At 39.1% G+C, this 15,533-nt stretch overlaps 1 protein-coding gene across 2 annotated transcripts; it reads left to right on the top strand.

Moving 5' to 3' along the window:
* Window positions 1-113: 113 nt before the first annotated feature.
* On the top strand, window positions 114-12,015 carry LOC112563848. 2 transcript variants are annotated; one of them, XM_025238233.1, is made up of 7 exons: window positions 114-1,294; window positions 2,415-3,818; window positions 5,008-5,122; window positions 5,632-6,387; window positions 6,714-6,800; window positions 6,984-7,616; window positions 8,024-12,015. In XM_025238233.1, exons 1-7 carry the CDS (start codon window positions 861-863, stop codon window positions 10,721-10,723), a joined length of 6,129 nt encoding a protein of 2,042 aa, XP_025094018.1. In that variant the 5' UTR covers window positions 114-860; the 3' UTR covers window positions 10,724-12,015. The 2 variants fall into 2 exon arrangements, with proteins under 2 accessions (XP_025094018.1, XP_025094019.1); XM_025238234.1 differs by having other exon boundaries at window positions 742-1,294; window positions 2,933-3,818.
* The last annotated feature ends 3,518 nt before the right edge of the window (window positions 12,016-15,533 follow it).

The following is a 15,533-nucleotide window of genomic DNA, read 5'->3' on the forward strand; positions in this document are numbered from 1 at the left end:
CAAATAATGAAAGCTACAATTAACACTAAGAAAAACATGAAGGAAAAGTAAATCCAACAATATAGCATGGGTGGTGGTGGTGGTGGTGGTGGTGGTAGTGGTGGTGGTGAATTGGAACTGTAAATATGTTTACCAGTAATTTAAAGTACAAATCTTAAGCATTAATTCCTTTTCGCAATATAATTTACAATATAATTATGCCTTTATTTTATTGGAATGTATTATAAAAAAAATTAAGGTAACAATGAAAGTAGTACAAAATATGTTGTCCTCCATCTTTGTTTTTTTCCTAATTGGACGTATAGCCATTCACTTTTTAGGGCATAAGCTAATGCTTCTTTTTGAAGAATATTAAGCTCGGTCATTTACAATTTATTGCTTCAATAATTTATTATGCTTTTCATCCACTCACAAAACTAATAGAAAGAAATTCTATATTCCTTTGTTATACTAAAAAATCACATCACAATGATCTTTGACCATAAGCTCCATTCTTCCTAGGCCTGTATTTAGGTAAAATTTGGCTTACTTGATGAAGATGTCAGCTGTGTCAAGTTTGTGTGTGTGTAAAACTTTTAACTATCCCTAATTATCATGATGCTTATTTTAATTGTTTTTCCACTAAACAGTTCTGTTTGGGTAGCCCCCTCCCAAACAAAACAAAACCAGAAGCAAAAAAAAAACCTCCCAAATAATCTCATGTACAAATGGACACTACACTTGTTAAGGGTAATTTAATTATTATTAGATAGCTTTACTGTTCGGCACTGTACAAGAGCGCCTGATCTGAACACTGTACACACAGCTTAGCGATCTGCTCTAATTGCTTTTTTTATGTGCAGGGGTGCACAGATAAAACCATGCCGTTTGCAAAAGCACGGTGCTGCGTTACTTATTCTTCTTTGTCGGCAGGCCCTGCCACCTGCCACTCACCCCTCCCCTCACGTGACCTCACTGACATTTTGCCTTCCTCTGCGCCTGCGCAAGATCTCCCCCCCCCCCCTACTCCCGCACAGCTAGGCACACACACACCCTCCCTACCCAGTGTCAAGATGGCCACTGTAAAGCGAGGGGATATTCTGCACAAAAACACAAGCAGGGGTCGGCCGCCAAAGCCCGACAAGGAAAGAAAACAGAAACAGCGGCAAGCATATCAATGGCGGGATGCACGTCGGGTTTACCTTGCAGGCTCTTTTGAAAGATGGCGGAAACTGCGTGGACGACTGCAATTAAAAGATTCGAGCCTCGCTTGGCATTTGCTGGAGACTCACGACAAAGGATGTGACAGGTGTAGGTAGGTACACGATGTTTTTACAGGATAATCAAACAGTTTATCCCTAAAATATACTCCTGTGATATTGAATAGTTAAACTGTTACAAGTTTCAGTGTAGCTTGAATCTTGCAGCGTGGCATGAATACCGGGATTAAGCTCCGAAGCGGTCCCAGTAACCTGGATTCACTGGCATGCAGATTTAGTTTACACAAAACTTTGAGAGACGGCCATCTTTAGTTTGCGTATGTTAGTATAATGGAATACAACATTCTCAGAACGTGGCCGGGCACAGGGCAGTAATAGTGGTTATATCGCTCATGTGTGGCAGACATGTTTGAATTGAGTTTTTTGTTTTGTTTTTAGGACTGAATATGACATATCTTTTGTTTTGGCGCTGACGCCACGCAGTAGACTGGTCACGTGATCTGACAAAAAAAATTTGCATGCATAGGGTCAGAGGTTGGTATCGAACAGGTTAAATGAATGGAATGTGTGATTGCTGAACAGATGACTAGGTCACAAGGACGTGCGAGCACTTTCTCGCATAACCCCTTAATACACGCGTATCCATTGCACTATTTCTCTCTCTTAGAAAACAACGAACAGGGAATAATGTTAAGGCATCAATACTTATAAGCAGAAAGTGAAAAGTGCGTACACTTCATTAATGATTTTAAATATACTTTCCTGATCAAAGATTATGTACCACTGCAATATATCTGCCATTTAAAAAAAATCTCGAAACTGAATAAATAGCATATTAGTGATTTTGATAAATCTGCTTTGCTGTCCTCCACCTTTCATGCAATGTATGGATAAACGCAGTAAGACAGATTAATTATGGATCTCTCATTACAAATGTGAAGCTGATGAAGCAGAAACAGTGACTACAACTTGATTTAATTTTTGAAATCACATTTCAGATGTTATCATGAATGACAGTAGATGCTTTTATAAAGCATGCTGAAAAAGTTTTGCTACCTTTGAGATTTATCTCAGCAATTCAGAACCTTTACTGGTGAGGGTTTTGTTGTAAAACTTAAAGAGTATTGTTTAACTATTGAGTCTTGAGTGTATGATACATTATTAGTATATTTCATCAGGCAACAAGATTTTCCCAGTCAACGATATATTTTGCAGCCCATCTGGAGTAAATGCTACTGTTGCCATGGGACCAGATGATGATAGTGGGTCTGCAAGTGTTGTTGAACAGGAAAAGGATCCGAGCCAGTTTTACCCAGGGTTAATTGCAGCACTCAGAAGGTTGTGCCACGCACACCTCACCTTTTCTGAATGTGTAGAAGTGATGGGATTAATATGTGTAGAAATAGATCACATGAGAAAAGATAACTATAGTTTAAAGGAAGTAGTGTGTAATGGGTCACGACCTAAAGGTCGTGTTCATGAACGTGATCAAGCACAACATGAAGCTATTGAAGCAGATGCTGTCTCGGCAGCCCTGAGTTGTGGTGGAAGAGGACTAGAAAGAGTTAGTACCCAGAATGTTGGCAGCCTGGATATAACATCTGAGGTTAACAGTAAGACAGATTGTGATATTTCTGTTGATGTTGAAAATAGATTGGGTGGTGATGAAGAAGTGAACAATGAAGGTCTTTCTTTGAATAATAGTTATGTTGCTGATGGTTTCTTGCACACAGCGCATGAAAACAGGGAAGGCATCTCCTTGTCATCAGTGCCCTCGGACAGTACAAGAAATTACCAATCAGTGCCTCATACTTTAGAGGACATGATGGAACAGGGAAAAGATGCCTCTAATAACTCTTACCAAGTTCTTTCACGGACAGAAGCAAAAAGTGACAACAGAACTTCAGTGATGACAGATCATCTTTCCAATACTGATAAGAACCGAGATTTTACCCAGGAAGACATGGGCAACTTTGCTGTCAGACCTAGTGTTGTTCAAGTTACAGGTAGCACTGAGGTTAGGTCGGCAGCAAATACTGTCCTGTCTCGGACATCACCATGGTCTGATACGAATGTCTGCAGTGAGGAAAGTGTATCTGGAGACAATGTTGCACTTCATGAGATTCCAGTTTCGCACAGTGCCATTCAGAATTCACCCTATGCCTCAGAAGAGAATGTGACTTCACGTGAAGTAAGAAGTTCTGGTTCAGATCAAGTTTATCGTGTGGACCTAACTGTCTATGATCAAGAGAGTCCTCAAGATTCTTTATCTATGATGACTGAAACAAGTTCCAGTGAAACTGCATTAATGAATGGAGTGAAATCAGATCCAGAGATTAATGCTGTTCCAAAAGGGGCTGCCACTAGGGAGAGCAGGGTAAATTTTGCCAATACTTCCGGATGTGCTGCACGTCCAACAGTTATCAAGAAGGAACCTGGGGGACTGGACTTGCCTGTGGATACTTCTAATGCAGGGGCAATGACTTCTTTCCATGACAGCAGTGTTTTAGATGAAGCAGATGTGCCTCTTGACATGTCAGTGGTGAAGGATGAAGACCCTCTCAGGGGAAGTAATAGCCACATGACGCTTTCCCATCAACCCGGAGAAACATCTAGCAGGTAAGCATTCTGAAAGATGCCAAACAAAAAAGTTTAGGACTGTTGTTTTATTAATTTCTATTAATTGTTTTATTAATGTATTAACTTCTTTTGTTTAACCAGACCAGATATTTTTTGAGGGTGGGGTGTGTGTGTTGGGGAGAGGGCAGTATATTAATAAGAATGGTGAAAACTTGTTTTGTTTGGTCCTTGTTACTCCTCAAGGAGCATAGGGCCACAACAGGTGAAAACTTGTAAATTTTTTGTATTATTTTTAAAGCTGCCATAAATTAACAAGACATGATTTACCCATTTTTGTTAAAGATTCTAATGATTTACTTGTTTGAAAATGCTTCTTTTTCAAGTCTTAGTGGTAAAAGTTTTATATGTAATAACCAGAGGTGGCTAGAATACTGTCATTTCTTTTTTTTATAAAAAATCTTGTTCGCAATGTAACAAGGTTCTATTTTTGGAGAGTTTTGGCAATATAAAACAAAATGGCTTTGCTGGTTTTTTTTTCTACTGAAGCTTATATTTAAAATAAAAGAGCATTTTAACTTATATACAAAATCATTTAAAAGCTCTCTATAACAATGAAATTAAGCATTGTATTCACAACAGACACTGCTTTTGTACTAATCATGTATTAAAGTCTGTGCTTTATGTAAAAGTAATAGGAAAAAAAATGCCTTTGTTGGAAGATCTTGGCAGTGATAGCTTACTTATTAACTTATTTCGTCATTTATCACAGACATTTTGTGCTAAGGGTGAAGTATCATTCTTTTTTTTTAAAAAAAGGGGGTATTTGGGGTCTAAATGCTAATATGAATTAATTTTATGCAGAAACAGGTAGATAAACCCTAATTCATCGTAATAATTATCTTGTTTGATGTTTTTATGCGAGTCACTTCAGCTTCATTATTGATAAATATGGGGCTGCAGTTAATTTTGTTTAGAATTAGTGTAATGCTCTTTTTCTAAAAATATAATTAAGCATGAGGTTTATTCTTTCTGCTCTTTGGATTAGAAACGTGAACGAAATAAAACCACACATTCTACAAAACCATCTTTGTCAGAAAGTTTCTTTTTTCTTGTTGCAGATTCTATTTCACCTCATGTAAAGTTGGGTTATTCACTGTTATGCTTATGATTAACTTAAAAATTTCTTTTAAACTGCGCCTTTGCAAAAGTCTTTATTTTATTTTAACAGAGTTGGAGGACATATACCCCTACAGAATAATGCTGCTTTATCAGAAAATGGGGGACTCTATCCTGCCTTAGATGGTTCACCTGATTCAGAAAGTGCATCAACTTTACCAGCATCAGTAAGGCATTATTTTCATTGTTGAATTTGTAAATGCTTTGTAATAAATATCCAGATTGCATTTTATGCATAACAAAATTGTCCTTGCATGGAACTGGGAAAGAAATACTAAGTTTGCACTGTCATAACTTGACAACGTTTGTGAAAATGATTATTCATTTTTTTCTTTTGGGAATTTTAAAAAATAACTGATTAAAGTATGATAGAATATTTAAAACTGAAAGTCCTGCATTTTCATTACATTCTACCATTTAATGACTTTAGTTCTCAAAATGGTGACTGTAGCATAAGCGTGGATGCCAGAAGCTCATTTAAATTGACTTGTAGGCTATATATTGAGTCACCAGCATGAGAACTTAGGTGTCACAGCAATCACATCATTTACCACTTTTAGAGCTGATAAGGGTGCATTTAGGATTTAGGTAAATGCAGTCAGTATTTATCACTTAATTAAAAAAAATTTATTATGTTTTTCACCATATAAATCTGCTTATACCATGTTTTACTCAGAGTACCAGGCTAGCAGCGGATTCACCAGCAGGCACACCCAGCTCTCCAGGCAGCAGAACCTGCAGTACACCTATCACAGGTGAAACAGTGTCTTCGCCTACCTCCTCCATGGCTGTGCTGCAGCAATATGCAGATCATATTTTCCATTCTCAGATGGCATCATCACACATGTCATCTCACCTGGATTCTACAGGTGATAGAAAGCGGCGACTCTCCGATGGAGATTGTGTAGGAGATGGTGAAGGGGGTCCACCCTGGGTAAGAAGAGACATGACTCAGAAGACAGAATATCAGTACCTAGAAACTGACCCATTTATGGACTTTGGGGAAATGTCACGAAGCTTTCCAAATATGCAGCAGCGCACCTTTTATCGCTGGAAACGGCGTATTAAAGACCAGTTTATTTTCCTGGAGCAGAGACCAACATGGACGTATTCACAGTTTTCAGCCTGCTTCCCACAGGTGAGAGAGCAGGTATTTCATCACTGGAGGAGCATGATGGCTCGTGGCCATCGCTTTCTTGCAGACACCACAAAAACTCCTGTGCTGGCAAACTTATTTGGTAGCTCTCAGTTCCCAGCAGACTCTGGGGCATACAAAGATAATGGCTCCGAAGGCCATCAAGATACAGAATCAGAGGACCGTGATGATAAAGAGGATGGAGCTAAAGATGAAGAGGAAGAAAGAGATGAGACAACAGCACAGTATATATTCCTTCAAAAGAATCTTGGTCTAGAAGCTGAACAGTTTGCTCAGGTTTGAAATCTTTATAGCTGATATATGTTTGTGTATGGGTGGGTTGGAGGGGTGTGAAATGGGAGAGGGGGAAGAAATGTCTCTTATAGATGAAAAAAGAGAGCAAAAGGGGAAAAAAGAGAGTTTGTAGTAACATATTTTAGATAACATTTGTATATATTTATAAATGTATTTTTAAATATTAATGTGAACTTGTAAGTCTAGCATCATCGTAGATCTTTGTCTTTTTCAATTTCAAGTTTAAGTATTATGTTTTTACCAAACTAGTTCTGCCTTTGTGCATGCATCTCTCTTCTCATGATTAGAACTATTTCCTTTTTCATCAGATTTTCCCTGGTGTTTCAAGACAGACATTTTATGCATGGAAGAAGCAAATCCTCATTGATTTTATAAGGCTGCAGTCAAATCCACAGGTATGTTTCAGAGAGAGTTTTTCTATGGTTGCTGGCTATTCCTTTGAAACAAATCTCTCTACACATTGAGGAATGCTTATATTTGGCCAATGATTTCTTTATAATTTAGTTAACTATATTTTCTGGTTCTCAAGAATAGTAGACACAGCCTATTCACAATAACTGGTCGTTTTTATTGAACAGGTCACATATCAAGAGTTTCGGAAACATGCATCTGTTACTCAGGATGTATTTACTCTTTGGAAATCCCAAGTAGCACTTGCTGGGAGCCACAATCCTGTCACAACAACTTGTACTCCTCTGTCTACTTTGCCACATAGTTCAACAGCCCCGAGCCTGCCTCCTCTCTCACTGTTAGCAGCTAATGCAAACAGCGAACACCTGATGGCAAGTGCAGAACTGGCTTCTTGGTACCGAAGCTATGCTCCTTTGATGGGGCAGATGGCATTACCACTGTGGTCTCCTTTGCGGCTAATGTCTGGTCATGCTTTAACTTCCTCATCCAGTTCTGCCCATACAGGCCTGAACACAGAGAGGGATCAGCATGATGAGAGAGACAACAAGCCTGTGAGAAGTGCTGAGAGTGGCAGGGGTGAAGTAGGTGAACGAGACCTGACAAAGGAGAATGAGGTGAATACCAGTCTGCATCAGCCTGTTATGGTGGCAACAGATGGCATTGGAAATCATTGTGGTAGGCGAGTGAGCATGAAGCCAGAACAGTACTACTTTCTCCAGAACCCTGATATCAGTCACTCAGCTTTGTGCCGACTTTTTCCTGGTGTTTCTGCACAGCGCTATGCAAGATGGCGTCGCAAGGTAAACATATTAAATGTAAATTGTTGCTTCAGCTTCATATTCGCAATAGATCTTTTGAGAAAAAAAATGTGCAGTTTTACAATAGAAATATGTTCATAGTACTTTGGGATAAAGAAATTGGATTAAGAACTATCCTAGGGATATTGCATTATTTGAATGGTTATCGATAGCAGTTGTCACTTTCATATTATAAGTATTATATTGTAAGTATTATAAGTGCAAATTTTTCAGCATTAGCTGTCAAAAAAATTCTTTAAGTATTTTTATTCTTAAATTGTTAATGATAGTAACAGGAGTCCTGACATATTTAATTTGTTAATGGACAAAAATTAAGATTCTGTTGTCAGGTTTATTTTTCCCTCTTACATTTTTCTTTGGAATTCAAATTGTTTCAATTTTTTTTTCAGGTTGCTTCTTCTCTTGCACTGCTTCAACGTGAACCACACTGCACAGACGAACAGTTTGCACTCTACTTCCCAAATGTCCCAAGTGAGATCTTGGCCTCATGGCGGCGACGTGTTGAGCAAGGGCTTGCTCTTGCTCCACTTGGTACGCAAGACATAGGACCGGAACCAGCACTACCATCGAGAATGATCGCACCCATCTCCCCAGTCTCTAACACACCTGTGCAGCAGTCTCATGATCTTAGTGTCAGTTCTGACAGAGGAACAGAAGAAGCACCAAATTTTTTGTTAGAGAGATCAAGGTTGGATGGGGGTGATGGGCTAAAACATCAAGACACCAGTATTGAGCGTATAGAGCCTTCTCATCTTTCCCCAACACAGGGATCATCCCGAAAGCGTCATAAACCCAGTCGAGAGGAGTTTCTTTTTGTACAAAGATGCCCTCAGGTTGATTTCACAACATTTTCCTCTTATTACCCTGGCATTTCTGTTCGCACATTTTATCGCTGGCGCCGTCAGGTGAGAGATGGAATGAACTTGCTGCGGTCAGAACCTTCCATCACACTGCAAAACTTTCAGCAGCTGTTTCCTGATGTCTCTGAAGAAGTTTTTTACACATGGAAAGCCAGCATACAGGAAGAGAATGTTGCAGTCAGTGCCACAAGCCACTCGGGAGCATTGGAGAATTGTGCCAGCCAAATGTTGGAACCTTCAAGGGATACTTTAACAGATGACATGCTGTCCCAGCCAGCACATGCCACTGATGTGCTTCCATCACGAGTGCCAGATGTGGAAATGGCACTGGTGACAGATGATACAGAAGATCAGAAGCAGAAATGTCGACCAGAACAGCTATTGGTGCATTTGCATCCTTACATGGACTATGGAGAATTCAGTCGCACATACCCTGGTGTGTCACATCGTACATTTTATAGGTGGAAGCAGGAAGCTCGGCAGGTGATGGAATACATGCGAGACCATTCTGATGTACAGTATGAAGACATTGCTGCAGTTTTACCAGATGTGACATTTGAAGCTTTCCGTAAGTGGCAATCGCTAATTGCTGAAAGTGGAGCATCTGTCAGTGCTTCTGAAAAAGAAGATGAAGGTCACTCCACTATGGTTCACAGTGGCAGATTAATGCAGCATAGCTCTACCAAACATTCAGAGCCTGCTATCTCAGTTGGTGAACATGCACGTGGTGCTGAGTCTGTTGCTGTAGGATCACAGCAGGTATGTGAGCTGGCAGCAGGAGATGAAGAAGATATGGGAGGGAGCAAAGGAAGAAAGCATGTACGAGAAGAGTTTATCCAGGTGATGCTAAATCCCTCCATGGACTATGCACAGTTTGCCCAACAGTTCGGCACTGTGTCACAGAGAACATTCTACCGATGGCGCCGTCACATTCGAGAGTGGCGTGCCTTCATCCGTGAAAACCCAAACGTAGACTTTGCCTCGTTTTCTCAAACTGCTCGAGATGTTCCAGAGAGTGTTTTTCGAATATGGCAGGCTTTGGAACAAGGCCCACAACAGTCAGAAAAAACTATGGCAGATTTAATGGCTGGCAACTCTGTATTTGATAATGGGCACACAAGGGTTCTTGACAATGGACAAGGTGTTATTACTAATGACATGATTTCTTGTGTAGATCCAGCTGATAGTCCTCTGAATCTTATGGACTCAAATTTAAGGGGAGACAACAACTTTGGCGAAGATGAAGGCCACAAAGAAGCACATCAGCATTTCTTACATCACCCAAAGCTAGAGTATGAGGAGTTGGTGGCAGTATACCCACAGGTGGCACCAGCAACTTTTCAACGATGGAAAAAAAGTGTGGGAATGAAGCTGGAATACATCCGTAGCATTCGCAGCACTAACTATCCAGACTTTCATAGTCTTTTCCCAGATGTGCCCGAAGATGTCTTTAATGTCTGGAAGGCCTTGGTACTTAAAGAACCCCGCCATGCTGATAATTTCTTATTTCTTGGCAGAGATGACACTCAGGCATCTCTGACTCATCCTGCTCATCCGTCATCATCTGCCCTTGGTATGTCGGTACTACCGTCTCACTCAGCTGGGTTGTTAAGTCATGATAGCCAGTCGGATTCAGAATCTGGTACTCCAGTATCTTCTGGCCATCATGTATCTTTTGGTGGTTCATCATTGCCATCTGCTGAATCTCTGCAACAGCGCACAAGCCCAGCTCTTCCAAGCACCACAGGCAGGGATGGAGAAAAAGTCAAAGGAGGTGTCACTGTGAGGGTGAAGACAGAGTCTCCTACTGCTCCCCTGCCATCTTTTACAGAAACAGTGTCCAACCTGACACGTCTGAGTGCTATGCTTCACCACCATTTGCCACCTGGACTGCCAGATCCTGCCCCATTGCCGGCACCACCTACCTCTCTGACGTGTCACACAGCCACAGCAAGCTCGGGTAATACTGGAAGCCAAGGAACGTTCTCCACTGTTCTAGCAGACATAGTCAGTGGAAGCATGCCAGCTGATGTAACAGATGACAGGGAAGAAGAAATGCCACGCCTTTCCCAGCGACAGCGTAAAGTTCACCGTGTAGAATACATCTTTGTTCAGCAGAATCCTGATGTTGATGTTCAGGAATTTACCAAACGATTTCCTGGTGTATCCCCTAGGTCATTCTACAGGTGGAAGCGAGAAATTCGTGAGGAGCAAGATGGGCAGACATAGGCTGGTTTCACTATTTGGAATGGGCAAGAGGGTGTTTGCTCTTATCACTTTGCATGAAATGGGTAGTTCAGGTGTTAATAACAAGCTTTGACTTTTGTCACCAGCAGTTAGGGATGATGCCCAGAGGCTTGTTTATGAAAAAAAAACTGCTTATTTGAATGTGTACATAAAAGAGCCAAAAACTGAGCAAAAAGAGTGAAAATACTAAAACTGAAGAATCTGATATGTGTTGAATTATTAACCACAAAACTGTTACATGTTTCCTATAAGATATAGGAAAGAGATTTTATGATGCTAAAGATTTTATTCAAGATAATAATGAAGTTAGGTATTTTGCTGTTGTACCTTTCCTGGTATGCACAACAGCTATAACACATAAGCTGAATATATGAAAGGAGTAAAAGGGAAACTAAACGCTCATAAAAAAGAAGCTCTCACTGGAGCTTTTGGTGTGTATACGCCTGCCTTTGAAAGTAGCTATAAGCTGAATGACTGCCTTACTCAGTTTGCAAACCACCCCGAGATGAATCCAGGGCATGTGACTGAATGAGACTGTTGCAGACTGCTGGCAGTAGTTGGTGTTGCACTTGGCCTGTATATATATATATGATGTAAATGGCTTCCTTGACAATTCTCTGGAACCTCAGGGCCTCACAGTCTGATCTGATCAGGCTGGGAGAAGACTGCCTGTTGTTATGCAAATGTTCTTCCACTGGTTAGGACATCTTTCCATTCTTTTCTTCAATTTTCTGTCCCCCCCCCCCCCCACGTGTGCTTGGTCGCAGTTGTGGCACTTGATGTGATGGAGGTTACCTGACTTGTGCAACTTGTCAGTCTTGTTTTTGGGTGCCATTAGTCAGATCTAGATGGTATCACACAACTTGGCATGGACCGTGACCCTGTCCTGAACTTATGAAAGATAGCTTCTGTGACCTTGACATAGGGTACAAATCCGGATGGATACACATAGTAAGCTCCAGTGACTGCCTCTTTTTTCTTGAGCGTGAAGGTGTTTTCTCTAGTTTTTCTTCTACCATGTCCTCACTTTAAGCGCTAAAGCTATCATTCTGTCACAATAAGGAAAACTTGTTAAAAAAGGGTGTTATGTAATGAGAATAAACAGTGAACACAGCTGAGAACAATAAATTAGCAACCCCAGATAGCAAAGAAAGTGCTGTACTAGATTGTTTTGTGTGTCTATATAGCAGTGATGTCCAACCTTTTTTGGCTTGCGGGCCATACACATTTCTGACGTGTGTCACGGGCCGCTTTACCATAAAAATACAAAAAAAAGAAAAAAAAATAGAGCAGATACCATTTTTATTAGAAACAAGTTGTACTTACCATTAATTATGTAGTAATTAGTGGGATATTTGAAGTTGTTTTCCCGAAACCAACTTCTGAATGTCCGGCTGCATCATAGAGACACCAAGTCAGAGCATTGAATCGAAATGTTCGTCCATCGAAAAAAAGATTGAGAAACGCCCCTACGTAGGGATAAATACTTCTTTTTTCCTTTTTTTCATATTTTTAGGTCTTTTTTTATTACTAACATGCCGATTTCCTGCACTGTGGGCAGAAGTTTCGCGGGCCAGATGGCCTGCGGGCCGTAGGTTGGGCATCCCTGCTATATAGCATTCATTTTTTCAGGGTGGGGGGAGTGTAACAAGAAAATTTTTTGTTACCTTTCATTCTTATCAGTAAAACTTAGTGCTACATAAGTATACATTTGTGTTTTTCATGCTTTTGATGCTTTTATCCACATTAATTAAAATCACTTTTGTTTTAGAGGCATTAATTATGATCATTTAATGAACATTATTACGTTACTATGTCTTTTTATGGGATTTATGCTGGCATTTATTGACCTGATTAGGTAATCCTATACTGTTTTATATGGGAAAAATTAACTAGGTGGTTTTTGGACTGCAAGGTCTGTGCTTGAGATTTACCATTTTTTTAAAAGAGGCATCAAAAGTTTGAGTGAATGACCATCAAAGTGGTATATGGACCACATTTCATTTAAGTACTTTTTTGTAATCCTAACAATTTTTCTGATGATCGCCAGATTGTAGAGGTATGAAGAAATTCTAGGAGAATTTTAAATGCATGTTATCCATTTTTTTTTCTGCCTTTCTTTTACTTCTTGCTTAAAATTTAGTTTTGTTGTTGGGAGAGATTGGCATTTTTGTGTTGGCTTTGAATGCATTTTTTTATTTTATGCTCATCTGAATTGGGTCTGGCGATTAAGATGGAAAATGATATTGGATATTATTTCACGCTGCAATATGATTCTTGAGGCTATTACAAATTTGATACCCACAGAGATGCTCAAGGGGTAAAATAGTGCTTTGGTTGTTCTGTGAGATTTGTTTAACACAAAATATCACAAAGAAATTTTACATATCATAAAGTCTAACTTATGATAACTGTAATAGCTGAAATAATTTCAGTTAGTTGTGTATGTGTGGGGGTGGGGAGGACAGTATAGTGTACATAAATAAACATATAAATTTAGTTATTTAGCTTTTTGACAGCAAGAATGTTTGGTGTTTTACTTATAGTCTTTGTAATTTTATGTAAAACTATTCTTTCTACAAGTGAGGGTCTATATATGTGCACACATGGATGCAATCATTGCCTGTGCATACACACATCAATGTGCATAAATAAGTACGCTTATCTCTAGGAATAAGCAGGGTATGATATGCAGACATCCAGCAGGGTACGATGGGCAGATGTCAGATGTATAAATAATTTATAGTCACTGGCTTAGGTACCCTTGGGATTTCCTGTAAGATTGTGAAAACACTTATGCGAGATATCTTCCTTTTGCATTAAGTTTACCCGGCACCAGTAAGGAAATAGAAGGAATATGCTTAATGCCGCTATAATTGTCGAAGATGACAAAACCAATGATGTAGTGACTCCAAATATTGAGTGACTGGATCAGTTATCAGTTTAGAATTGTGGGCTAATCATGTTATCACAGAAAAATGGCTTGACATCGCTGTTTTTCATTTTAATTTAACTGCATGAGGATCAGAGAATTAAAGCAATCCGCAACATATTATGTACTCAGGTTGATCTCATTCAATCGAATACCAGTTTTTACCACTTGCAGTAAATATTTTACAGTATGACAGTAGAAAAAAAGAGAAGGATTCACATATTCTAGGTATCACAGAGACAGTGAATGTAATTGGTTCACCCTGGTAAGGTCAAAGATGTAACCCAGGCTCTTCCTTCTGACAACTGATAAACTGATGTGCATAAAAGAACTAGCAGCTGTCTACCATACACTTAAGTGCACTAAAGTGGTGTCTTTATTGCCGATTTTTCTTGGTATGAATGTAAACTTCATTCTTAGTTTAAAGTTAGTCCCCTACAAACTGGTTTTATACTGATTGATGATCTAGTTTCTGTTTCTAAATTTGTTCAAACCTGTAATTGATGCATCAAATATAGCTGCTTCCAGACATGTGAATGATGTTTCGGCAACATTTTACTATCCTTTCTTTTTTTAATGCTTTAAGAAATGTAGAAAGCAAGGTTTTTCATGTCCTCTTTCAAGGGGCATGCACTGTAGTGCTCTTCTACTTAGTCAAGAAGATCATAGGTTCTCTTTGGACATTGTGGGACTCTTTCCACCGGGAACCTAGTTTGCAACCTATGTTTGGAGTACCCTTACTTTGGTTTAGAATAAAATTTGGATTGGAATTGATTTCTGATTATTTTGAAAGTCAGGCCTTGAAGGACCACTTTATTATAATCATAGAATTAAAGGTGAGAAAACATGTTTTTGTGTAGCAGATTCTGCTTTTAATCATGCAGCTGAAGGGAGGAAAAAAATGCTTTTGTATTCCATACAGCTATGGAAAACTATTGCTTTGATTATACTTGTAGGTTGCCACTTAAGAAGAAATTTTATCCTTTTTTCCTCTGTGCCATAAAGATTTTCCTCTTTAGTGCCTTGCTGTATCTCGTTCTAATTATGTTCTCAGTGCTGTCACAGTTTTCTCTGATTTCCAGATTTATATTTTCACATCACTTAGTATAAAATACTTAAAATGTGTTTTCAAAAATTAGCAGTTATGTTTTGAATTCTTGTGATGAGTAATAACTTAAATTTCTCTGATATTACAACAGAAATTGAAAATTGAAACCAAATAAGCCATTATATTTTGTAGAACCACATTAAAATTCCATTTTATCACTTATGAGTATGAGAAAAATTGATACAGATATACATTTGTTGTTATTTACAAAATGAAAACTTTCTTTTAACATTTCAAAAATGTACACTGCCTTTTTGTCTATTGGTTGTTTTTTTTTCTTGGTACTTAAGCTCGTTCTTAACTCGACAAATGGTGAAAATTTGACCTAGTTTATGTGTGAAGGACACAGGAAGTCAGTGGGTTTAGGGGTGAACATTTAGGCGATTGGTGCTTAGGTGGGCATACCAAGTTAAGAATTGCTTGTCAATACAAGTGGCCTTTAGAATGTGATCTTAAGATTGGATACTTCAAGACTTTGCCCAGTTAATAATGGTCTTAAGGATTGCTCATATCTGCACATACCATGAAGCAGTTCTTGTAAGGCTGAAAAAAGAAAATGTAGACAGTCAACTTTTTTTGGAAATTTATTTTGGTTTGCTTTTGCCCAATGTACAAAATATGCAAATGTTATTTTAGCTTTTTGGTTTGCCCTGTGGGCACCCAGAAGGATGGTACTAAGCAGGAGTAGTAACTATTTGCAGATGGCGACCAATCAGCGTCTTCCACTGTGTGCTTGTGGATTGGATTGGGAA

The sequence above is a fragment of the Pomacea canaliculata genome, linkage group LG5, assembly GCF_003073045.1.
Source record: "Pomacea canaliculata isolate SZHN2017 linkage group LG5, ASM307304v1, whole genome shotgun sequence".
NCBI classification, from domain to species: Eukaryota; Metazoa; Mollusca; class Gastropoda; order Architaenioglossa; family Ampullariidae; genus Pomacea; species Pomacea canaliculata.

Bases quoted from the DNA above. Each gene is read 5' to 3' on its own strand.
- LOC112563848 (XM_025238233.1), top strand. From the start codon at position 861: ATGCCGTTTGCAAAAGCACGGTGCTGCGTTACTTATTCTTCTTTGTCG. The intron at 5,123-5,631 runs GTAAGGCATTAT...TGTTTTACTCAG, and splicing joins CATCAACTTTACCAGCATCA to AGTACCAGGCTAGCAGCGGA. The intron at 6,801-6,983 runs GTATGTTTCAGA...TTTATTGAACAG, and splicing joins GGCTGCAGTCAAATCCACAG to GTCACATATCAAGAGTTTCG.